Source organism: Pseudophryne corroboree, chromosome 2, assembly GCF_028390025.1.
Source record: "Pseudophryne corroboree isolate aPseCor3 chromosome 2, aPseCor3.hap2, whole genome shotgun sequence".
Lineage (NCBI taxonomy): Eukaryota > Metazoa > Chordata > Amphibia > Anura > Myobatrachidae > Pseudophryne > Pseudophryne corroboree.
The window spans coordinates 28,622,846-28,649,025 of NC_086445.1; the positions used below are offsets into that span (position 1 = coordinate 28,622,846).

Consider the following 26,180-nt stretch of genomic DNA (forward strand, 5'->3'; position numbering starts at 1 on the left):
ACAGGGCTGTCCCCGCCAGATCCACCAGAAGCCTCAAAAGTTTCTTTCCCCAAGCGGTCCGCCTGCTGAACTCCTGAACATTGACTGACTAGACGTACATGTAACTAACTTGCATCCCTACGGCATACCTATATGTGTAATTTTACTTGCCCCCACACACACACACACACACACCTGCTTACCTGTTACCTACTTGGCTGTTGTATAGCAAACCGAAGACAAATTCCTAGTATACGCAAGTATACCTGGCCAATAAAGCTGATTCTGATACTATTGTCCCTTTTGGTCACTCCCTACAGTAAGTTGGCCAGACAGGGTGGCTTGTCGTGTGGAATTGGATTACAGAGGTGTGCTGAACTGTTTATAACCCATTCAGATCAATAACCCACTGCTGGTTTTCATCTACCTCCGTGCCTGACTGACATGGAACCCTGTAACTTCACACCAAGAATCTACTTATGGCTACCACAGTAATGTATGTGAAATAAACTTTTTTCGTTGCTTTGTGGCTGTCAAAGAAGAACATTTTAGACATAGAATAAAGTATTAGAGTGTGTATTATATATCTAAATACATGCATCTGGCCTCGCTGCAATCCCATAGCAAAAAATCTAAATAGTTTAGAACCAAACTTATCAGGAAGCGACTGAAATAATAATTCCCTGGGTGTTCCATTCCTATTGTACTGCTAGGTTTTCTAATATAATTTAGAGAATAAGGAGGGATGGAAAAGAGCAGAAGGGAAGTTGGTATTTTAGGTCATCCTAGCATCATGGTATTATACAGTATAATAATAATTATTACTGTATCGGATTCAGGGCTCCTGAGTCTAAACTGGAGATTGTATTGTATCCCTATCAGGTAAGGATGATTTTGAAAGACTTTATTGCTCTAACACCACTAAAAGGTCAGCTAGCCTGGACGATGGCCACATATAAGTGAGGAGACCTGGCTGGTACATACCAAGGTGACACACTCAGGTCCACGGGCAGATGTGCTAGTCCATTTCCTGACAGGTAGAGTACTCGGAGCCGTGGGAGTACCCCCAACTGTGCAATATCCCTGGCAGCAAGACTGTTGTACGACAGATTCAGGACCTACAATACAAAGACATAGTACATAGGATTACCCAGTATTATCTGTCCTGCCAGTGCTACAGACTGCACAGCGATAGCCTAAGATTAATGGACTGGTCTGTAGTATTTAAAGCAGTAATATGCACCCATTGTTGTACTATAATCAGAAGTGTACATGTCATGTAATCTAAACGTTGTGATTTCCTACACTCTTATAATCAGTTTACATTAACAGAGTGAAACCTACGCGCGTTTCTGTAGAACTATTTATTTAGTGATCTTCATCTCCTGCTTGTCTGTATGTTCCCAGTTTTAGAGTTGGGTGGTCAATCTAAAAGCACAGAGTATTTCAGGAGATGAGCTGACACTGTGGGCGCCAGTGACCTCTACACTTGTGTGGTTGTGTTAGTGAGGACTGGGCTGCGTGTGACAGGGCGTCAGAATCCAGAAGAAGCACAGTTCAGCAGCTGCTGGAAAGGTTCAATCAGTCTCCTGGAAACCAGATAGGTGTGCAGACCCAGGGGAATATTTACCAATGTCTGATTTGGGGTTTTTGGTGATTTTGCATTCGATTTGTATTCAATTTTGCATTTGGAGATTTACTAAAGGCAAAATCGAATGTAAAATCTAATATAAAACCAAATCCCACTCAAAATCGAATATCAGCAAAAATTGTTACTTTCATATAGACGAACATAAGATCCCCTGATTTACTAACATTTAAATAGAAAAATCAAAACACAAAATCGAACAACAAATCCCCAAAATTAAAGACTAATATCAGACAGGCGATTTTAGCTTCTAGACAACATTCTATTTGCTAAACCTTCATTATGATGCCTATAAACGTACAGATGGCAGATGCTTTGCCGATGTTTATGCAATTAAGCGCATGTGCCAAAATCTTATATCGATGCTACATGCAGCGTTTACCGTTATGCAGAGTGATTGACAGTCAGGCACCGTTTGTGGGCGTTGATGGGTGAGTGGTGGCAAAAACGCAGCTGTATCGCGGTACTTTTTGGGGCGTGGCGCTGAGTATGCCTGCGATTGTATACTCAAGCAGTGTTGCTCTGGCAACTCAGTTCCGGCAGCCAGGCTGCGTGGCCGTTCACTCAACTGAGCTGCCGATTATCGATGGATCGGTGTGTGCGCTGGGAATGTGTGCGCAGTCGCTGTGCGATGGCTCCGGACGGGCGTCTTTGTACTTTTCAGGGTTGCTGTTTTTTTTTTTAAATAATGTTAAAATAAATAATAGATTACTGTAAATACTGTACAGGATGTTTTTTATCAATTTAAAAATAAATAAAAAAATACTTGAGGATCTGCGCACATCTCCAATAAAAAGGGCTGCAGCTTAGGGGGCATCTGTGTGAGACGACGAAGAATTCGGTCTGCAATTGCAAAGAGCAGGTCCTGTGCATACGCAGGTGCCCCGCAATCGGAGAGGTACGTAAACCAGAATTAGAGAAAGCTTCTTGCATGTGATATATTTGGACCAATAGAAAGAAATTAGGACGATTTTGCATTTGATTTTACTGGTGATTTTAGGTTCGATTTTAAAAAAGGATTTCCTATATTGACCACAAAATCACCAGTCACAATCAAACATTTAATTCAATGTTGAACTCTAATGCCAAATCGAATATTAGTAAATGTGAAATTCAAAGAGTGAAAAAGAAGTTCGATTTCAGTCGATTTAAATGGAACATAAAATCGAATCCGAAATCGACCATTAGTAAATATACCTCCAGGAGTGATTGTGTTTGGCTGTGTCCTAACCCTGGCAGCGGAGTTCAGATCTCGCTTGGTTTCTGGACTGCCTGTCCAGCCTTTTTAGAGATTTCCCTTTTGACGCTTCTTTGTAGGTTTGTTGGAGGTAATCAGTCTGATTCTGCTACTCCTGCGATTACTTGGATATCTGCTCTGTGCTATATGTAAGATCTGCCTGCATGTCACCACAGTTCAAATAATCAGAAAATAAGAATTTACTCACCGGTAATTCTATTTCTCGTAGTCCGTAGTGGATGCTGGGAACTCCGTAAGGACCATGGGGAATAGCGGGCTCCGAAGGAGGCTGGGCACTCTAGAAAGATCTTAGACTACCTGGTGTGCACTGGCTCCTCCCACTATGACCCTCCTCCAAGCCTCAGTTAGGATACTGTGCCCGGACGAGCGTACACAATAAGGAAGGATTTTGAATCCCGGGTAAGACTCATACCAGCCACACCAATCACACCGTACAACTCGTGATATGAAACCCAGTTAACAGTATGAAACAACTGAGCCTCTCAACAGATGGCTCAACAATAACCCGATTTAGTTAACAGTAACTATGTACAAGTATTGCAGATAAACCGCACTTGGGATGGGCGCCCAGCATCCACTACGGACTACGAGAAATAGAATTACCGGTGAGTAAATTCTTATTTTCTCTGACGTCCTAGTGGATGCTGGGAACTCCGTAAGGACCATGGGGATTATACCAAAGCTCCCAAACGGGCGGGAGAGTGCGGATGACTTTGCAACACCGAATGAGAGAACTCCAGGTCCTCCTCAGCCAGGGTATCAAATTTATAGAATTTTGCAAATGTGTTTGCCCCTGACCAAGTAGCAGCTCGGCAAAGTTGTAAAGCCGAGACCCCTCGGGCAGCCGCCCAAGATGAGCCCACCTTCCTTGTGGAATGGGCATTGACAGATTTTGGCTGTGGCAGGCCTGCCACAGAATGTGCAAGCTGAATTGTACTACAAATCCAGCGAGCAATAGTCTGCTTAGAAGCAGGAGCACCCAGCTTGTTGGGTGCATATAGGATAAACAGCGAGTCAGATTTTCTGACTCTAGCCGTTCTGGAAACATATATTTTCAGTGCCCTGACAACGTCTAGCAACTTGGAGTCCTTCAAGTCCCTAGTAGCCGCAGGCACCACAATAGGCTGGTTCAGGTGAAACACTGACACCACCTTTGGGAGAAACTGGGGACGAGTCCTCAATTCTGCCCTATCCATATGGAAAATCAGATAAGGGCTTTTACATGACAAAGCCGCCAATTTTGATACTCGCCTGGCAGAAGCCAAGGCCAATAACATAACCACCTTCCACGTGAGATATTTCAGATCCACGGTTTTTAGTGGTTCAAACCAATGTGATTTTAAGAAACTCAACACCACGTTGAGATCCCAAGGTGCCACAGGGGGCACAAACGTGGGCTGAATATGCAGCACTCCATTAACAAATGTCTGAACTTCAGGTACTGAAGCTAGTTCTTTTTGAAAGAAAATCGACAGAGCCGAGATCTGTACCTTAATGGAGCCCAGTTTTAGGCCCATATTTACTACTGCTTGCAGGAAATGCAGAAATCGACCTAGTTGAAATTCCTCCGTTGGGGCCTTTTCGGCCTCACACCATGCAACATACTTCCGCCATATGCGGTGATAATGAGTTGCTGTGACCTCTTTCCTGGCTTTAATAAGCGTAGGAATGACTTCCTCCGGAATGCCCTTTTCCTTCAGGATCCGGCGTTCAACCGCCATGCCGTCAAACGCAGCCGCGGTAAGTCTTGGAACAGACAGGGCCCCTGCTGTAGCAGGTCTTGTCTGAGCGGCAGAGACCACGGGTCCTCTGAGATCATCTCTTGAAGTTCCGGGTACCACGCTCTTCTTGGCCAATCCGGAACCACGAGAATTGTGTTTACTCCTCGCTTTCTTATTATTCTCAATACCTTTGGTATGGGAGGTAGAGGAGGGAACACATAAACTGACCGGTACACCCACGGTGTCACTAGAGCGTCCACAGCTATCGCCTGAGGGTCTCTTGACCTGGCGCAATACCTCTCTAGTTTTTTGTTTAGGCGGGACTCCATCATGTCCACCTGTGGACGACCCCATTGATTTACAATCATTTGGAAGACTTCTGGATGAAGTCCCCACTCTCCCGGGTGGAGGTCGTGCCTGCTGAGAAAGTCTGCTTCCCAGTTGTCCACTCCCGGGATGAACACTGCTGACAGTGCTAGTACATGATTCTCCGCCCATCGGAGAATTCTTGTGGCTTCTGCCATTGCCATCCTGCTTCTTGTGCCGCCCTGTCGATTCACATGGGCGACTGCCGTGATGTTGTCTGACTGGATCAGCACCGGCTGGTGTAGGAGCAGGGATTTTGCTTGACTTAGGGCATTGTAAATGGCTGTTAGTTCCAGAATATTTATGTGAAGGGCAGTCTCCTGACTTGACCATAGTCCTTGGAAGTTTCTTCCCTTTGTGACTGCCCCCCAGCCTCGTAGGCTGGCATCCGTGGTCACCAGGACCCAGTCCTGTATGCCGAATCTGCGGCCCTCCAGAAGATGAGCACTCTGCAGCCACCACAGAAGAGACACCCTGGTTCTTGGGGACAGGGTTATCAAGCGATGCATCTGAAGATGCGATCCGGACCACTTGTCCAACAGGTCCCACTGAAAAATTCTGGCATGGAACCTGCCGAATGGAATTGCTTCGTAAGAAGCTACCATCTTTCCCAGGACCCGCGTGCAGTGATGCACCGATACCTGTTTAGGTTTTAGGAGGTCTCTGACTAGAGAAGACAACTCCCTGGCTTTCTCCTCCGGGAGAAACACTCTTTTCTGGACTGTGTCCAGAATCATTCCCAGGAACATTAGACGTGTCGTGGGGACCAGCTGTGACTTTGGGATATTCAGAATCCAGCCGTGCTGGCGCAGCACTTCCTGAGATAGTGCTGCTCCCACTAACAACTGTTCCTTGGATCGTGCCTTTATTAGGAGATCGTCCAAGTATGGGATAATTAAAACTCCCTTTTTTCGAAGGAGTATCATCATTTCCGCCATAACCTTGGTAAATACCCTCGGTGCCGTGGAGAGTCCAAACGGCAGCGTCTGGAATTGGTAATGGCAATCCTGTACCACAAATCTGAGGTACTCCTGGTGAGGATGGTAAATGGGGACATGCAGGTAAGCATCCTTGATGTCCAGGGATACCATGTAATCCCCCTCGTCCAGGCTTGCAATAACCGCCCTGAGCGATTCCATCTTGAACTTGAATTTTTTTATGTATGTGTTCAAGGATTTCAAATTTAAAATGGGTCTCACCGAACCGTCCGGTTTCGGCACCACAAATAGTGTGGAATAGTAACCCCGGCCTTGTTGAAGTAGGGGTACCCTGATTATCACCTGCTGGGAATACAGCTTGTGAATCGCTGCTAGCACCGCCTTCCTGTCTGAGGGAGCAATCGGCAAGGCAGATTTTAGGAACCGGTGGGGTGGAGCCGCCTCGAATTCCAGCTTGTATCCCTGAGATACTATTTGAAGGATCCAGGGATCCACCTGTGAGCGAGCCCACTGATCGCTGAAATTCATGAGGCGGGCCCCCACCGTACCTGGCTCCGCCTGTGGAGCCCCACCGTCATGCGGCGGACTTGGAAGAGGAAGCGGGGGAGGACTTTTGTTCCTGGGAACCTGCTGTTTGCTGCAGCCTTTTTCCCCTACCTCTGCCTCTAGACAGAAAAGACCCTCCTTTTCCCCGCTTGTTTTTCTGGGTCCGAAAGGACTGAACCTGATAAAATGGCGCCTTCTTAGGCTGTGAGGGGACATGGGGTAAAAATGCTGACTTCCCAGACGTTGCTGTGGAAACTAGGTCGGAGAGACCATCCCCAAATAATTCCTCCCCTTTATAAGGCAAAACTTCCATGTGCCTTTTGGAATCTGCATCTCCAGTCCACTGGCGAGTCCATAAGCCTCTCCTAGCAGAAATGGACAATGCACTTACTTTAGATGCCAGCCGGCAGATTTCCCTCTGTGCATCTCTCATGTATAAGACTGAGTCTTTGATATGGTCAATTGTTAGCAGAATCGTGTCTCTGTCTAATGTGTCAATATTTTCTGACAGTTTATCTGACCACGCAGCGGCAGCACTGCACATCCATGCTGACGCAATAGCTGGTCTAAGTATAATGCCTGAGTGTGTATATACAGACTTCAGGATCGCCTCCTGCTTTCTATCAGCAGGTTCCTTAAGGGCGGCCGTATCCTGGGACGGTAGTGCCACCTTTTTAGACAAACGTGTGAGCGCTTTATCCACCCTAGGGGGTGTTTCCCAACGTAACCTATCCTCTGGCGGGAAAGGGAACGCCATTAGTATCTTCTTAGGAATTACCAATTTCTTATCAGGGGAAGCCCACGATTCTTCACACACTTCATTTAATTCATCTGACGGGGGAAAAACTACAGGTAGTTTTTTCTCCCCAAACATAATACCCTTTTTTGTGGTACCTGGATGTAAATCAGAAATATTTAACACCTCTTTCATTGCCTCAATCATGCAGTGAATGGCCTTAACGGGCATTAAATTTGACTCATCGTCGTCGACACTGGTGTCAGTATCCGTGTCGACATCTACTTGTGCCATCTGAGATAGCGGGCGTTTCAGAGCCCCTGATGACTTTTGAGACACCTGGACAGGCACGAGCTGAAGACTCGGCTGTCCCACAGTCGGCATGTCGTCAAATTTTTTATGTAAGGAGTCTATACGTGCACTCATTTCCTGCCATAAACTTATCCACTCAGGTGTCTGCCCCCCAGGGGGTGACATCCCTGCTAAAGGCATCTGCTCCCCCTCCACATCATTATCCTCCTCAAACATGTCGACACAGCCGTACCGACACACCCCACACACACAGGGAATGCTCAACAGAGGACAGGACCCACAAAAAGCCCTTTGGGGGGACAGAGTGAGAGTATGCCAGCACACACCAGAGCGCTATATATATATACAGGGACTAACTGAGTTATGTCCCTAATAGCTGCTTTTCATATAATATATGTATATATACTGCCAAATTTAATGCCCCCCCTCTCTTTTCCCTCTTACTGTTACTGTATATTGCAGGGAAGAGCCAGGGAGCTTCCTTCCAGCCGAGCTGTGAGGGAAAAATAGCGCCAGTGTGCTGAGGAGATAGGCTCCGCCCCTTTTTCGCAGCCTATTCTCCCGCTTTTTGTGGAATTCTGGCAGGGGTATTTACCTCATATATAGCCCCTGGGGCTATATATTGAGGTATTTTAGCCAGCCAAGGTGTTTTTATTGCTGCCTCAGGGCGTCCCCCCCCAGCGCCCTGCACCCTCAGTGACCGGAGTGTGAAGTGTGTGAGAGGAGCAATGGCGCACAGCTGCAGTGCTGTGCGCTACCTTGGTGAAGACAGAGTCTTCATGCCGCCGATTTTCCGGACCATCTTCTTGCTTCTGGCTCTGTAAGGGGGACGGCAGCGCGGCTCCGGGACCGAACATCAAGGCTGGGCCTGCGGTCAAACCCTCTGGAGCTAATGGTGTCCAGTAGCCTAAGAAGCCCAATCCGGCTGCAAGCAGGCGAGTTCGCTTCTTCTCCCCTTAGTCCCTCGCTGCAGTGAGCCTGTTGCCAGCAGGTCTCACTGAAAATAAAAAACCTAAGTCTATTCTTTCTAAGAGCTCAGGAGAGCCCCTAGTGTGCATCCAACCTCGGCCGGGCACGAAATCTAACTGAGGCTTGGAGGAGGGTCATAGAGGGAGGAGCCAGTGCACACCAGGTAGTCTAAGATCTTTCTAGAGTGCCCAGCCTCCTTCGGAGCCCGCTATTCCCCATGGTCCTTACGGAGTTCCCAGCATCCACTAGGACGTCAGAGAAAATCTGTTACCTGTCAACATTTCTTCACTGTGTAAATGACCTGTGCTATTTGGGAGATCTGTCCTACATATCTCTGCACTGCAATTACCTGTGCTAGCATACTCTTCAGTGTTAATTACCAGTGCTATTCTGAGGAGCTGTTTAGCCATTTTCTATATGGAGTTTTAGTATTATCTAATTATCCTATTTAGTTGGCATATTCGGCTAGAGCGTTTACTTGTTAGTGTTGCATGTGAAAGGAGAAGTGACATGATGTGTAGAGTGGAATGGAAGCAGCAGGAAGCCACAGACTGAGAGTTATATAGTGGGAGGAGCAGGGTCTCCAGCAGCACAGAGTATATCAGGAGATGAGTGATGTGTCAGTGAGGACAGGGCTGCATGTGACAGGGGCAGTGACATGATGTGAGGAGGGGAATGGAGGCAGCAGGAAGCCACAGGCTGAGAGTTATATAGTGGGAGGAGCAGGGTCACCAGCAGCACAGAGTATATCAGGAAATGTTTCAGGAAATGTTTCATTTATTTAAAACTTGCATCAAAATTTACAATATATACAGAATAAAACAAATAAATAATACATTATACAAAAAAAATGATTAACAAACAGAACTCAAATTCACATCCTTGAATAAATAATATACACTATATATATATATAAAAATATTAAGAAATAATACTCCAAACCAACCACCACCCTCACCAACACTCCACCCAAATCTACACACTTATGTTTAAGAGAAACTGAGCAAAGCTAGTTAAATGTATGCAAACCTATTCCATAAAAAATGAAAGTACTCAAAATCTATGGGATGTGAAATGAAGAAAAGACCCTAAAGCTAGATTTAGAGAGGACTTCTACCACCCACTCAAGGGGGTTTCAGGTGGCCCCACCAACGAGACCACCTGACAGCATCCATCCTCTCCTTATCCAGAACCATCATCCTTTCCACCTTGTGCAGAATTAAATCCACCACCACTTCACAGGGAAGGACTTTATTTCTTATAGACACCTGACACCGTGCCATCCAAGTGTGATATCTAACTGCTAAACTGACTAAAAAAATGGTGGTCAAATTAAATCTACCATATCTTTTGAATGCTCCATAAGCCCACTCAGGGTAACTAAGCCCCGAAAGACACGGGATACGTAAAGCTCTTGAAACGGTCTTGTAAATTTCTACGTTAAAGGGGCACCTGATCAAGAAATGGTCCATTGTCTCCACCTCCCCTAGACATTCCTCCCGTGGGCAACCACAATCACTGGCATTTCTCCACATCATGTTCCCCTTTACGTAAAGCTTCCCGTGGAAAGAAAGCCAAGCAATATCTCTGAACTTCAGCGGTATTCTCTCCGAATTAATCAGAGCCAACCCTGCTGAAGCGACATCACTTGGGCAATCCCTTAGTGACAGCGGAACATGAAAGTGGGTTCGCAAAATCCTCTCCCCCAACTCCTTCCTGGAAAGACTTTTGACTTCCCCCACTTCCAGTCCCCAATGCTCAGTCCCCAATGCTTTATCACTTTCAAGCACTGGATAACGTAGATCGGGAGATACCCATGCCAAATTTGGGGACTCTTCACTTGGCCTCCTTCTAACCAAAACCTGAGGAAGGGAGACACCCAGATCTCAAAGCCACTTACCCATCGAGGGGGAGTCTCTAACAGTAGGCTCCCAAAATTAAGTTTTACAAAGGTTGTTACAAAAAAGACCACAGGGTTGACCATACTCAAACCCCCGTCTTTCCTCGACTTATAAGTGATGCCCCTCTTGACTATATTTATTCTGTTCCCCCAAAGTAACATAAAGAACAGCGTTCAATTTGGTCCATAAAGATTGAGGCAAGAAGCACACATAGCTGACATACAGAAAGATCGGGATCAGGTAGGTTTTGCACAAGTCAACCTTTTCCCTGTAAGAGAATTTCCATCTCTTCCAGCTCTTTACTTTACGGGCATCATTTTCCAGAGTTCTCTCCCAATTTAGAGTGGCATAGTCACCATGGTCGAAACAGATGCCTAAAATCTTTATCTGTGAACTGGCCGGGGGGAGGATGTCCGGAAGGCGAAATTCCTCGCCTTCCTCCCCCATCCAGAAAACGTCACACTTCTCATGGTTTATTCTGGAGCATGAAGCTTCAGAGTATTCACAGATGAGATTTTCTACTTCACGTGCCTCTGCCACTGATGACAGAACCACTGTGACATCATCTGCATACACCACTACCTTCAGAGGGAACTCCGGTCCCAGCTGCACTCCTCCCACTGCACCGTTCTCTACCCTTCTGATGAAGGGATCGATCGCAAATACATATAGAAGGGGGCTCAGGGGGCATTCCTGACGAACACCAGAGCTCACCCCAAAGGTAGGACCCACCCAACCATTAACAAGTGGGAAGCTCTCGGCCCGACTGTATATTGTTCTTAGCCAATTCACCACCCTGACTGGAAAACCATACCTTTCAAGCAAGGCCCACAGGTACTCATGATTTACTCGGTCAAAAGCCTTAGACTGATCTAATGCCAGCAAGTACTTTCCCAATTTCTCAGCACGGCACTTCTCTATGGCCTCCCGGACGCCAAGGACTGCACTAAAGGTGCTGCGGCCCTTCACAGTACAGTGCTGAGATGGAGAAAGCAGTTGTTCAGAAAATTCCAACAACCTATTAAAAAGTACTTTTGCCAAAATCTTTCTATCTGTATTGAGAAGGGCGATGGGGCGCCAGTTCTCAATGCGAGATGGATCCTTACCTTTAGACAACAATATGAGAGCAGACAGGGCCGGTTCAGGGGCGCTCTGCGCCCCGGGCAGGAAATGGGGCGTGGCCTAATACAGGGGGCGTGGTCAATTACGCCCCCTGTACATTAAAAGCGCCGCTTGAATGCTGAGCGGTGCGCGATGACGTCATCGCGCACCGCACAGCAAAAGGTCCTCTCCACGAAGGGAAACTAGACGCTATGCGTCTAGTTCCCTTCGTAGAGAGGACCTTTGCTGTGCGGTGCGCGATGACGTCATCGCGCACCGCTCAGCAAAGTTACTCTCCAGGAAGGGAAACTAGACGCATAGCGTCTAGTTCCCTTCAGGAGGCGGACGGGGATGGGGACGGGGACGGCAGCGGAGGCGGACGGGGACACAGCGGGCAGCAGTGGCGGATCTTGCCACGGTGCGGCGCCCTCCGGAAGGCGGCGCCCCGGGCAAAAGTCCTGCTTGCCCGTGGCAAGATCCGCCACTGAGAGCAGATAACCTCATAGAAGGAGGGAGAATTCCCTCGTCCAGGCACTCATTATATACTTCTACGAGGCGGGGAATCAGGAGGTCTGCAAAAGCTATATAAAACTCAGATGTTAACCTATCTGGGCCTGGAGACTTCTTTAAATGTAACCCATCAATCGCCTTCCTGATTTCCTCTGCTGTCACATTATTACCCAAAGCTTCAATAGAGGCATCTGGGTTACAAGATCAGGAGTCTCCCTTAGAAATGTTTCCATCCTTTCTCTGATAAGTGGCTGCTCAGACAAAAGATCAAAGTAATAGGATCCAATAACATTCAGGATGCCTTCCTTGTCCTCTTGAAGGACACCCTGTCTGTCATACAGACCCCTCACCTCCTTCACCTCGACTGATTTTCCACAGCTCTGGTAGGGATCAGGTGAGTGGTACTTTCCAAAATCTCTCTCCAGAACCAAGGAATCCAGTCGGTTATACTGATATTCCTTCATCTGAGTTTTCACCTGGGAGATTTCCCCACTATCTCCACACTTAGAGATTAAGAAATCTAATTTCCTTCTCAGGTTCTGATAGATATTCCGTCTTATCAAGTTCTTTTTTGCTACCAGCCTACGGAAGAGTCTCCGAATTCTCTTTTTAGTTTCTTCCCACCACTCAGATCTACTCCAACCCGCCTCCAAAAGTGTTTCCTGGGATTGAAAGAAGTCTCTAAAGGATTGTCTAACCCTTTCTTCCTTTAGGAGCTCAGAGCTCAAGCGCCATAGGCCCCGTCCTTTCTGAGTAGCTTTTGAAGCATTCAAAGTAATAGAGAGAAAAGCGTGATCAGAGAACTCTACTAGCTTTACCTCTGGAGGCAAAGTTTTCGAAGTTCCCTTAACAAAAAACCTATCTATCCTAGACCTACGACTACCACTAAAATAGGTGTAACCCGTGAGGTCTGGGAAATGGCGAACATGCACATCCACCAGACCGGCCTGTCTAACCATGCTAACTAAAAAATTGGAATCAGGACCCAGTGTTGTCCTTGAACCTCCCCAGTCTTTTGGCCTGATAATGGTGTTGAAATCACCTCCAAAGACAATCTGCTGGGCCGTAAAAAGGAACGGTTTTATCTCCCTGAAGAGACATTTCCTGTCCCATGAAGACTGTGGCCCATAAATGTTAATGAGTCTCAGGTCATGTCCCCTCAGGTTGACATCTAAAATCATACACCTACCTGCCTGTACTTCTATAACCTTGTGCACTGTTACCATACCAGTAAAAAGTACTGCCACCCCACCGTACGGCTCGGCCGCAAGAGACCAGTAAGAAGGCCCACGCCTCCACTCACGCTTCACCTTGTGGAGGGTGTCCAACTTAGTAATTCTAGTCTCTTGCAAAAATAAAAAGTCAATCTCAATCGTATTGAAAAAATCAAAGGCCAGAAAACGAGCACGTTCGGAAATTACGGAAGCCACATTAATGGTGGCACATCGTATGGGTTGGGGATCCATGTTTCTTTTGGTTATAGAAGCAGAACCTTGCTCACTTTTCCTTTACATCTTTCCCTGACCCCATATTTGAAGACCTGGATCCTCGTGTCTCTTTCCCTTTGGGAGGGGTTTCCCTCTCCCTAATGACACCCAACATGCTATCCCCCTTGCCTAACCCTTGGGACAGGCCATCCTTACTCTGTGAGGGTCCAGGATCTGGAGGTTTACGCTCAGACCTGTGTGCCAAGCCTGGAACCCTCAGTGAATCACATGCAGGTGCCCTACTTGGTTTAATTATTGAACCAGAAGAGTCCATGTTAATCTCTTCTTCCTCCACCTCTTGAGTCTCCTCTATTAACATTTCATCAATAGGAGTATGCCCGTTTCCAACCTCTGAATCCCTGGCCACCTCTTTTTCCACCAACTCTGTGCTCCTGGGGTCCCATTGTAGACCCTCCTGTACCTCCTCCCCTCCGCTTTCTCCACTATCATCTTCTACCAGTACTTGTTCTTTCTTTTTCCTTCTTTTACTTTTACCCTTTTCAATAGTTACCCCTTCAGATGTTTTTTTATTCTGTTTTGCTTTTCTTTTACTCACTCTGGGTACAAAAATTGGTTCCCCACCATTCCTTACCACCTCACCCTCCTCTTCCTCATCAGTGGAAAGCACATTAAATCTGTTGGTAAGGATTACCTGCTCATCATCACCTTTCTTCTTTTTATTATTATTACCAATTCTCACCATTTGAAAGGCATCTTCCTTGTCTACAGAACTCCTTGTCCTTACTCCCACAAAAACTGGTCCCTGTTCTTTTCCCTGTCCACCTTTCTCATTCCTAGTTGTTTCCTCCCTCTGCTCTCTCTCACTTTCCATATTGTGACTTGCCCAGGGGCACCTGCTGTAAGGATGGCCATCCTCACCACACAAATTACATTTGACATTATTACAATCCCTGGAGACATGTCCAATTTTCCCACATAATGTACATTTGGTAACATTACAATCGCTGCTCATGTGTCGAAAATCCCCACATTTGAAGCAGGAGCGGGGTGGCCCTGAATAAAAACATTGAACATGATCTTGGCCTATATACGCAGCAGAAGGCACATGTATAAAACCTCTGTCCGTACTTTTTAATTGGACCATAGCTGACCACGCCCCCTCCCAAACTCACATTGTAAAACCAACCTTGATCATGTTGGACTGTACAGTACAGAATCTGGATAACCAGAACAATATATCCTGGGCAGGAATTGACTCGTTCCTGACCAAGATTGTCAGTTTAACTTTATCCTGTTTAGTAACCAAGTTTGTTTTATAGCTACTGTAGGGTGCCACGGATCTGCATGCCTGCCACTTCGTCCAAAACATCTGCAGTCCCTGATAGGACAGGAAGCTCACATCAAAATCTGGTGTCTTAACTGGATGGATGCAGGCATACAGATCCGAGGCATGGAACCCAAGGCTGAAAATCATTTCCAGGAACACTTCTTTAGTGGGAACTTCACCTGTTCCTGCCCATTTAAACTGTAAAAGATTTCTTCTTTTACTGACCTGACCAGGCCCAACCATTACAGGTGACACATTATTAATAACATTTGGCCTTGCAGCCATATTAGCATAAGACAGACCGGGAACAGGCTGTTCATTCACATTTCCAATAGCATTTGCATTAACCACATTTATATTGCTTAACCCTTCGCGCCTTTTTTGTTCCTGGCTAATCAATTCAGCAGCAGCCTTGGCCCTGGCTGGGGCAGCCATCTGTCCATATACAGACTGAATAATGTCTTTACCACTGTCTGACAGAGTACTTTTGTCTAGTGCTGGAATACCCTGTGCTGTACTGCAGGATTGCACAGTGTCCCCACCAGCATTATCCCCCAGAGCCTCCCCAGTCACTGGCACATTACTGACATTCACCGATTTACTTTGTACACCGGCCTTTAACTTAATTTTTTCTGCATTTTTGGCCAACATTAGTTCTGCTTAAATTACCTCCATGCGCAACTGGAAGTCTGTGCACTTTTCCTCTTCCTCAAGGTCATCCAATGCAGCCATCACTACAGAAGGAGGCACCATTGCTGGGAAAGCGGGACCAAGCTGAGCTGCTGCTGATGTGGTAGGCACCTCTGACCCCGCATGGACCGGCACACCTGCATTCTCCTGCACACCACTGTCAGTCTCCAGATCAGTCAGAAGGCCGGGGTGTGCACTGCTTTCTGTCCTCACTGGAGCCTCTGTGATCACGCTCTGGACACCACACCCTTCTGCTTCCTGAGAGCTCATCTGCATGGATACTTGCAACACCTGAGCTGCTGCTTGACCAGGTAACTCTTGCACTGCTGCTTGGTCAGGTAACCCTTGCACTGCTGCTTGCGCTGCCATTTCTTTGTGTTTTCTCTCTTGCCGCTTTTCATGCAGCTTGCTTTTTACCTTTTCCAGGTCTTTAGAAAGTGACTTGATGGCCTCTCTTACCACAGGTCTTTCCCATTTAAAGCAAGAGTTTCTTCTCTTTTTCTTATCAGCGATTCTTGCACTTATTCTTTTTGATTCTTTCTGCAGCTCCTCCACACAGAGACTGTCAAAAGTCTCTTCCTCATCGTCAGTACTTCCAGGAGACTCAGGCACATTCTCTTTGGCATCAAAGGGCTTCATCCCCTCCCCCACTACTTCACTGTCCATAGGGCAGACAGCGGCTGCTGCCACTCCACCCCATGTTACGGCACATGGGGGAGCACCCTCGGACAGTTTGGGGGGATTTGACGGCTCTAGTTCCTTAACTAGAGCCACACCGACAGGGCAGGTAGCAGCCACCACCGCTCGATCCTGTGTTTCCTCACACAGGAGAGCAGCACCCTCCGGTATGTTATGGGGAACTGACTGCGACTCCAGTTGCTTCACTGAAGCCGCTCCATTAGCACTGCCACTGCTGCCTCTTCTTGATGTCCCCGACTGGCCAGCCGCACAATCTGTCAGGGCACCGGAAGTCTTTAGTCTGGCTGTTGGTTTAGGGCCCGAGCCATGGCCTGCACTCAGGGAGCTCTCTCCCCCAGGAGGATCCATCCCCCTGGGGAAGCCAGCAGGGAAACTCCCTGCAGCACAATATCACAGCTACCACTGATGGAACTCTCCTGCACACACCTGCTCACAGCACACAGAAGCACAAAGGGGCGGTGACAGGATGTGAGGAGGGGAATGGAGGAAGCAGGAAGCCACAGACTGAGAGTTATATAGTGGGAGGAGCAGGGTCCCCAGCAGCACAGAGTATATCAGGAGATGAGTGATGTGTCAGTGAGGACAGGGCTGCATGTGACATGATGTGAGGAGGGGAATGGAGGTAGCAGCAGGAAGTTGCAAACTGGGAGATATATAGTGGGAGGAGCAGGGTCCCCAGCAGCACAGAGTATATCAGGAGATGAGTGATGCGTCAGTGAGAGCAGGGCTGCATGTGACAGGGGCAGTGACATGATGTGAGGAGGGGAATGGAGGCAGCAGGAAGCCACAGACTGAGAGTTATATAGTGGAAGGAGCAGGGTCCCCAGCAGCACAGAGTATATCAGGAGATGAGTGATGTGTCAGTGAGGACAGAGCTGCATGTGACAGGGGCAGTGACATGATGTGAGGAGGGGAATGGAGGCAGCAGGAAGCCACAGACTGAGAGTTATATAGTGGAAGGAGCAGGGTCCCCAGCAGCACAGAGTATATCAGGAGATGAGTGATGTGTCAGTGAGGACAGAGCTGCATGTGACAGGGGCAGTGACATGATGTGAGGAGGGGAATGGAGGCAGCAGGAAGCCACAGACTGAGAGTTATATAGTGGAAGGAGCAGGGTCCCCAGCAGCACAGAGTATATCAGGAGATGAGAGATGTGTCAGTGAGGACAGGGCTGCATGTGACAGGGACAGTGACATGATGTGAGGAGGGGAATGGAGTCAGCAGGAAGCCACAGACTGAGACTTATATAGTGGGAGGAGCAGGGTCCCCAGCAGCACAGAGTATATCAGGAGATGAGTGATGTGTCAGTGAGGACAGAGCTGCATGTGACAGGGGCAGTGACATGATGTGAGGAGGGGAATGGAGGCAGCAGGAAGCCACAGACTGAGAGTTATATAGTGGAAGGAGCAGGGTCCCCCAGCAGCACAGAGTATATAAGGAGATGAGTGATGTGTCAGTGAGGACAGGGCTGCATGTGACAGGGGCAGTGACATGATGTGAGGAGGGGAATGGAGGCAGCAGGAAGCCACAGACTGGGAGTTATATATATTAATGAGCAGGGTCCCCAGCAGCACAGAGTATATCAGGAGATGAGTGATGTGTCAGTGAGAGCAGGGCTGCATGTGACAGGGGCAGTGACATGATGTGAGGAGGGGAATGGAGGAAGCATGAAGCCACAGACTGACAGTTATATAGTGTGAGGAGCAGGGTCCCCAGCAGCACAGAGTATATCAGGAGATGAGTGATGTGTCAGTGAGGACAGGGCTGCATGTGACAGGGGCAGTGACATGATGTGAGGAGGGGAATGGAGGCAGCAGGAAGCCACAGACTGAGAGTTATATAGTGGAAGGAGCAGGCTCACCAGCAGCACAGAGTATATCAGGAGATGAGTGATGTGTCAGTGAGGACAGGACTGCATGTGACAGGGGCAGTGACATGATGTGAGGAGGGGAATGGAGGCAGCAGGAAGCCACAGACTGAGAGTTATATAGTGGAAGGAGCTGTGTCCCCAGCAGCACAGAGTATATCAGGAGATGAGTGATGTATCAGTGAGGACAGGGCTGCATGTTACAGGGGCAGTGACATGATGTGAGGGGGGAATGGAGGCAGCAGGAAGTCACAGACTGAGAGTTATACAGTGGGAGGAGCAGGGTCCCCAGCAGCACAGAGTATATCAGGAGATGAGTGATGTATCAGTGAGGACAGGGCTGCATGTTACAGGGGCAGTGACATGATGTGAGGAGGGGAATGGAGGCAGCAGGAAGCTGCAGATTGAGAGTTATATAGTGGCAGGAGTCCCCAGCAGCACAGAGTATATAGTGATGTGTGAGGACAGGGCTGCATGTGTATATCAAGATATGATTGATGTGTGTAAATGTTACTTGTTTGAAGGTAGAATGCAGACATTTGAATTTCTTGTCTTAGACATTTTATTTTACATATAATGATTCACTATATTTCAAAGCTTGGGTGATGTAGAGAAAGAAAAGCGTGAAGCCGTGACCCAGGCATATATATGGTTAATAAGTGGTTCTGAGTAATCCAGCCATATATCTGAGAGTAATGGCTTCCTGTGATCATTGTGATATACGACATCTCCGATATTCTTTTCTGGTACAGTAGGTGTAAATTGAGGCTTGTGTGACAGATATGTCTAATGCACAATATTTATTCCACTCGCTTGTGACTCCAGAGAAGCAATCAGCAAATGAAAGAGAAAAATTGCAGCAATTGTAAAATAAATAATTGACATTGCCAGACATTGAGAACCCCTCAGTTCTCCCTGCAGTGGACTAATTCCTATTTGTACCAAACCCGATGGTTTACGTGCAAATCCGATGTTTGGGGGGGAATGTGCAGGCCCAAGGCCCGTTCATCGTAAGTGCAGAATGGGTTCTCGCCATGTTTTTCGCAGCCCCGTAAGCTGCGGTGCTTGGAGAGAGGATCCAGCGGCCAGCATGAGTACGCTTCAGCTTATGCAGGCTGACCGCTGCCTGTAATCATCACGAATCGCAACTGATGGTTGCGATGATGATCTGAGGTTGCGTCCTCAGATGCAGCATTCATATCTCACTGTTACTAACAGGAGGCGTCTATCTCCTACAGACGCCTCCTCCCGCATTTGAATGAAATGGAATTGCACAGCCGCTTCCTGGCGACACTTCCATACAGGCCGGACTTTAGCCCATTGTTACAGAGCTAGGCTGCAGCTTCTCTCTGAAACTGAAGATATCAATTCTATTTGTTTATTACATATTCTTACCTTTAGTGGCGGCGAAACAGCCGTTTTCTGCGAGTTCTTATTTCTGATCACGGACATTAATAATTTTTCATTCATACAATATCATGTTTCTGTTTTCAAGGCTTGACAATAAAATGACATGGCCCTCATTCCGAGTTGATCGCTCGCTAGCTACTTTTAGCAGCCGTGCAAACGCTATGCCGCAGCCCACCGGGGAGAGTATTTTCACTTTGCAAGTGTGCGAACGCCTGTGCAGCCAAGTGGTACAAAAACATTTTGTGCAAAACAAGACCAGCCCTGTAGATACTTATTCTGTGCGATGATTGCTGCGACGAAGGTCCTGGAATTGACGTCGGACACCCGCCCAGCAAACGCCTGGACACGCCTGCGTTTTTCCAAAACACTCCCAGAAAACGGTCAGTTGACACCCGCAAACACTCACTTCCTGTCAATCTCTTTGCAATCAGCTGTGCGAACGGAATAGTCGCTAGAAGCAATGCAAAACAACGATGCTCTTTGTACCCGTACATACGCATGCATAGTTTTGCCGGTTTTTTAAATGATCGCTACGCAGCGAACATCGGCAGCTAGCGATCAACTCGGAATGAGGGCCAAAATCCACAAAACTGCACAATTACCAGAGTCCTCTTGTGTATTGACGCCACTTACGGGTTGTACCAGCGTCAATAACATACGGAAATTAACTTTAAAATGTATTTTGAGTATTTTTCAAATTTCTCAGGTCAGTTAGAGCTTTCGCTTTTTTTTTACCTACATTGGTCTGTACTGGTTGTCTCTCATTTATAGGAGAAGCACTGGGAGATGCTGTGTTATAATGGACTATGGGCCTAATCCAGCACGGAACGCTACTGCCGCAGTGTTCGCATGCTGATGCCCTGTGCAAAGCCCCACTGCGCGTGTGCACACTGCGAGGTGTGACGGAATCTCACATGTGCCAACACCTCTGACTGACTGATTGGCAGAGGCGTTCGCGAGGCGGGAGGGGGGATTAGCGGCAGTGGAGCGAATACATTTATATTGTTTCTGTGCAGGGTAAATACTGGCTGCTTTTGCATGTAGCCCACACGTTAGACTGCTTTATTTTACACTGCAATTTAGATTTCAGTTTGAACACACCCCGTCCAACTTTTAACTCTCTCTGCACATGTTACATCTGCCCCACCTGCAGTTCAGCATGGCTTTGCCCAGTTGCTTGCTTTTTATGCTTTACTTACATACATGAAATAGGCCCAAGTGCAATGTTTGACAATGCCCTGGTCACAGACACTTTGTCACAGCGGCCCGGTCACTCACCTCCAGCTGCAGGAAGTCTCCGATGCTTACACTTATCCTGCGGATCCCATTCATAGACAGATCGAGTTCTCGGAGACCGGGAAACGTCCGGAAACTCTCTGGATGACAAAAGTTAATGGTAAAACCAAGAATAGGAAACATGATGATAATCTGTTGATCGATAATCTGGCAAAAACATGCAGAAAAATTACAGCTGATACTATCGCAATCATTTCCCTGAGTGTAACAAGATGCACATAGAGGTTATCCGGTGTTGGCTCAGAGAACCCACTTGTTTTATATAAAGGTTAAAGTTGCGTCAGAAGATTCGGCGCTTACCGAGAGTCAGCATATTCTCCGCTGCATTCATGTACGCGACACAGGTGAACTGGCCAAACTCTTCCTCCTTGGCCTAAGTTGAACGGCAAAGAGCATATTACATATTACAACTACGTAACAGCAGCTAGTATTACAACAGCATTTTTGTAAAGGCGAAACCAGATTGGTTTTGCCTTTAAAAAAAATTAATGCTGCTTTAAATAGGCTAAAACGTCATCACTTGCAGCAGGTTTCTGGCATTCGGCCAGCTGTAGCATTACTTTCCATGCAGCATAGTGCAGCGGATGAGTCATACAGAACACAGGACAGCTAGGAATATTGGGGGTCATTCCGAGTTGATCGCTCGCTAGCTGCTTTTAGCAGCCGTGCAAACGCTAAGCCGCCGCCCCCTGGGAGTGTATCTTATCTTAGCAGACGTGCGAACGAAAGGATCGCAGCGCGGCTACAAAAATAGATTGTGCAGTTTCTGAGTAGCTCGAGACCTACTCCTAGCTTGCGATCACTACAGACTATTTAGTTCCTGTTTTGACGTCATGAACACGCCCTGCGTTCGCCCAGCCACGCCTACGTTTCCCCAGCCACTCCTGCGTTTTTCTCTGACAAGCCTGTGTTTTTACACACACTCCCCGAAAACGGTCAGTTACCACCCAGAAACACCCACTTCCTGTCAATCACTCTGCGGCCAGCAGTGCGCCTGAAAAGCGTCGCTAGAGCTTGTGTAAAACTACATTGGCTTTTGTAAAAGTTCGTCGCGCGTGCGCAGAAATGCCGATTTTTAGCCTGATCGCTGTGCTGCGAACAACGGCAGCTAGCGATCAACTCGGAATGGCCCCCAGTGAGCCTAATTCTGAGTTGATCACAGCAGCAAGTTTGTTAGCAATTGGGCAAAACCATGTGCACTGCATGGGGAGCAGATATAACATGTGCAGAGAGAGTTAGATTTGGGTGGGGTATGTTCAAACTGAAATCTAAATGGCAGTGTAAAAATAAAGCAGACAGTATTTACCCTGCACAGAAAAACACACCCCACCCAAATCTAACTCTCTCTGCATATGTTATATCTGCCTCCCCTGCAGTGCACATGGTTTTGCCCAACTGCTAACAAACTTGCTGCTGCAATCAACTCGGAATGACCCCATTATACAGAGGGGATGATAACGGCTCTATGTGGCCATTATTATACAGTGACAGTGAGGATCTATATACAGTATATCATTTGCTTGTTACTGTAACGCAGTCTTAGGTGCTGTCCTGGGCTACGTAAGTTCCAGCTTGCCCTGCCAACCACTGAAAGACCAACCAGGACAGTAAAGGTCCATACACACTTAACGATATAATGAGCGACGTCGCTCATTTTCCCCCTCCTTGAGCGACGTCGCTCATTATATCGTTAAGTGTGTATGCCGCCAGTGACGACCGATGCGCGGCCCCGCGGGTCGGCAACGATCGTCGCTGTCGGTCAGGCATGCATGAAGGATGTGGACTGTCGTCCACGACCTTCATGCAGGGCTGGCGGGGGCGTGACGTCACTGAGCGATATGAGCGGTCATATCGCTCAGTGCGTACAGGCGCCCGCCGACCGGCCGGCCCGGGAGGGGGAAACGTTAGACGATGTCGCTCACAGAGCAACATCGTCTAATGTGTATGGGCCTTAACTATATACAATGAAAACAGATGTGACATCTTATTCTTAGTTTTGGACAAAGTAATTATTATATCTCGTAATACAGAAGAATGGGGTAAGTGTGCCAGGCTTGGACCGGGTACAGTGGGACGCTTAGCTCTGGAGAAGACACAAGGGAGGAGGAATAAGGAACTGTCTCGGAGACACCAGCACTCTCTCTCTCTCTCGCTGGCTCAGCAAACCTCTCACTTACAGAAGTCAGGTTCCTGTCGCTCACATCCACGGCGCACAGGTCCGAGGGCTTCTTCAGGTGATGAATCCTCATCTGCAAGAGAAACCGGTGGACGGCTCACCATGGGTGGTAGAACATGGACACTCAGCCAGGATATAGCGGGCTGATTGTATGATATAAGCGGCTGATCACCTATGAGCTTTCATTTATAACCAGTCATCCTGCAGTATAAATCGCACGGTGACAGAGCAAGGAGCCGGAGAAGCCAGAAGTCTCGGATCACTTTACATTGCTACTACCGCGGTGGAGGTGTGGACACTTCCTTTCACTGCAAGGGATATACATTGCTTCCCTGGATATATTTGTGACGTGAACCAGGCGGAATGACACCACCCACCCAGCAGTCTTCCATATAGGAGCTATTTTGACTGTTTTTATCTTGGATTTATTAATGTTGGTTACATACTATATGCGCATATGTGTTTTTCTCTTCCGCAGTGGTGCCAAGGGATTTGAATCCATTTATTACTGATTTATACCCATTTTATATGGATTTATAACCATTTTAAACTGATGTTCCATTTTGAATAAATTATATTAAATATTTTTAATTTAAAGTATATTAAATGTATTTAATGTCTCCACAATAAATATATTTACATTATTTTTTGTAATGCTGTAGTATCTACAAAACCACCAGCCTTGTCGTGCGCTGGTCACTCTCATTGGTCATAGACACAGGGAGGGTTCTGCTCGCTGGTCTGATTCTTGTCACTTCCTATTTATCACCGCTAACATATGGGGGAGCCCCTAAATTCCCACATCCTCATCTCCTATATATTCCTGGTGCAATATCACTGAGAAGGGGCATTATTGCCTACCAGGAACACAGTATCCAGGACGCACTGTGGCCCCTCTGTCAGCTCTCGTGAGGGCCCGATACTGCTGCGACGTGTAATGTTCTTGGTGTCGGATTTGTTCTTCTGTTCTGCAGATGCGGAGCAAACCACAGGCCGCAATGTCTGGTCCTGGACATCCCTCTGGGCCATCAGCCAATGACCGGCCCCTGGGAAGACAGAGATATTATCACATATTACACTTAGAGGAACGCTACCTGCAACACTTCTCATCTGTGCAGGAAAGAAAGCGCTACAATTCCTCATTCTGTCTATGACACGGTCAGATGCTGGGGCCGGAAAAGTTACCTGAGCTAGACACAGAGCGAATTAGGGCCAGATGCTGGGGTCAGAAGAGTTATCTGAGTGTAGCCACAGAGCGTGTTAGGGTCAGATGCTGGGGACAGAAGAGTTACCTGAGTGTAGCCACAGAGCGTGTTAGGGTCAGATGCTGGGGAGAGAAGAGTTACCTGAGTGTAGTCATAGAGCGTGTTAGGGCCAGATGCTGGGGTCAGAAGAGTTACCTGAGTGTAGCCACAGAGCGTGTTAGGGCCAGGTGCTGGGGTCAGAAGAGTTACCCGAGTGTAGCCACAGAGCGTGTTAGGGTCAGATGCTGGGGTCAGAAGAGTTACCTGAGTGTAGCCACAGAGCGTATTAGGGTCAGATGCTGGGGTCAGTAGAGTTATCTCAGTGTAACCACAGAGCGTGTTAGGGTCAGATGCTGGGGACAGAAGAGTTACCTGAGTGTAGCCACAGAGCGTGTTAGGGTCAGATGCTGGGGTCAGAAGAGTTACCTGAGTGTAGCCACAGAGCGTGTTAGGGTCAGATGCTGGGGACAGAAGAGTTACCTGAGTGTAGCCACAGAGCGTGTTAGGGTCAGATGCTGGGGACAGAAGAGTTATCTGAGTGTAGCCACAGAGCGTGTTAGGGTCAGATGCTGGGGTCAGTAGAGTTACCTGAGTGAAGACACAGAGCGTGTTAGGGTCAGATGCTGGGGACAGAAGAGTTATCTGAGTGAAGACACAGAGCGTGTTAGGGTCAGATGCTGGGGTCAGAAGAGTTACCTGAGTGTAGCCACAGAGCGTGTTAGGGTCAGATGCTGGGGACAGAAGAGTTATCTGAGTGAAGACACAGAGCGTGTTAGGGTCAGATGCTGGGGTCAGAAGAATTACCTGAGTGTAGCCACAGAGCGTGTTAGGGTCAGATGCTGGGGACAGAAGAGTTACCTGAGTGTAGCCACAGAGCGTGTTAGGGTCAGATGCTGGGGACAGAAGAGTTATCTGAGTGTAGCCACAGAGCGTGTTAGGGTCAGATGCTGGGGTCAGTAGAGTTACCTGAGTGAAGACACAGAGCGTGTTAGGGTCAGATGCTGGGGACAGAAGAGTTATCTGAGTGAAGACACAGAGCGTGTTAGGGTCAGATGCTGGGGTCAGAAGAGTTACCTGAGTGTAGCCACAGAGCGTGTTAGGGTCAGATGCTGGGGACAGAAGAGTTACCTGAGTGTAGCCACAGAGCGTGTTAGGGTCAGATGCTGGGGACAGAAGAGTTACCTGAGTGAAGACACAGAGCGTGTTAGGGTCAGATGCTGGGGTCAGAAGAGTTACCTGAGTGTAGCCACAGAGCGTGTTAGGGTCAGATGCTGGGGTCAGAAGAGTTACCTGAGTGTAGCCACAGAGCGAATTAGGGCCAGATGCTGGGGACAGAAGAGTTACCTGAGTGTAGCCACAGAGCGTGTTAGGGTCAGATGCTGGGGTCAGAAGAGTTACCTGAGTGTAGCCACAGAGCGTGTTAGGGTCAGATGCTGGGGACAGAAGAGTTACCTGAGTGAAGACACAGAGCGTGTTAGGGTCAGATGCTGGGGTCAGAAGAGTTACCTGAGTGTAGCCACAGAGCGTGTTAGGGTCAGATGCTGGGGACAGAAGAGTTACCTGAGTGTAGTCATAGAGTGTGTTAGGGTCAGATGCTGGGGTCAGAAGAGTTACCCGAGTGTAGCCACAGAGCGTGTTAGGGTCAGATGCTGAGGTCAGAGGAGTTACCTGAGTGTAGCCACAGAGCGTATTAGGGTCAGATGCTGGGGTCAGTAGAGTTATCTCAGTGTAACCACAGAGCGTGTTAGGGTCAGATGCTGGAGACAGAAGAGTTACCTGAGTGTAGCCACAGAGCGTGTTAGGTCAGATGCTGGGGTCAGAAGAGTTACCCGAGTGTAGCCACAGAGCGTGTTAGGGTCAGATGCTGGGGTCAGAAGAGTTACCTGAGTGTAGCCACAGAGCGTGTTAGGGTCAGATGCTGGGGACAGAAGAGTTACCTGAGTGTAGCCACAGAGCGTGTTAGGGTCAGATGCTGGGGACAGAAGAGTTACCTGAGTGTAGCCACAGAGCGTGTTAGGGTCAGATGCTGGGGTCAGAA

The 26,180-nt window shown here is 47.8% G+C and overlaps 1 protein-coding gene across 2 annotated transcripts in view; it reads right to left on the reverse strand.

The window, feature by feature from the left end:
* XRRA1 (X-ray radiation resistance associated 1) overlaps positions 1–26,180 on the reverse strand; it is a 152,973-nt gene that overhangs the window by 72,973 nt on the left and 53,820 nt on the right. The window contains exons 3-7 of one of the 2 annotated variants that reach the window (XM_063950934.1): positions 23,760–23,944; positions 22,900–22,971; positions 21,023–21,095; positions 20,705–20,802; positions 964–1,097 (exon numbers count right to left, since the gene is read on the reverse strand). In XM_063950934.1, coding sequence (XP_063807004.1) covers positions 964–1,097; positions 20,705–20,802; positions 21,023–21,095; positions 22,900–22,971; positions 23,760–23,944 — 562 coding nt within the window. Of the gene's footprint in view, positions 1–963; positions 1,098–15,429; positions 15,726–20,704; positions 20,803–21,022; positions 21,096–22,899; positions 22,972–23,759; positions 23,945–26,180 lie in introns of those variants that run through there. The other variant, XM_063950937.1, reaches the window with a different exon arrangement.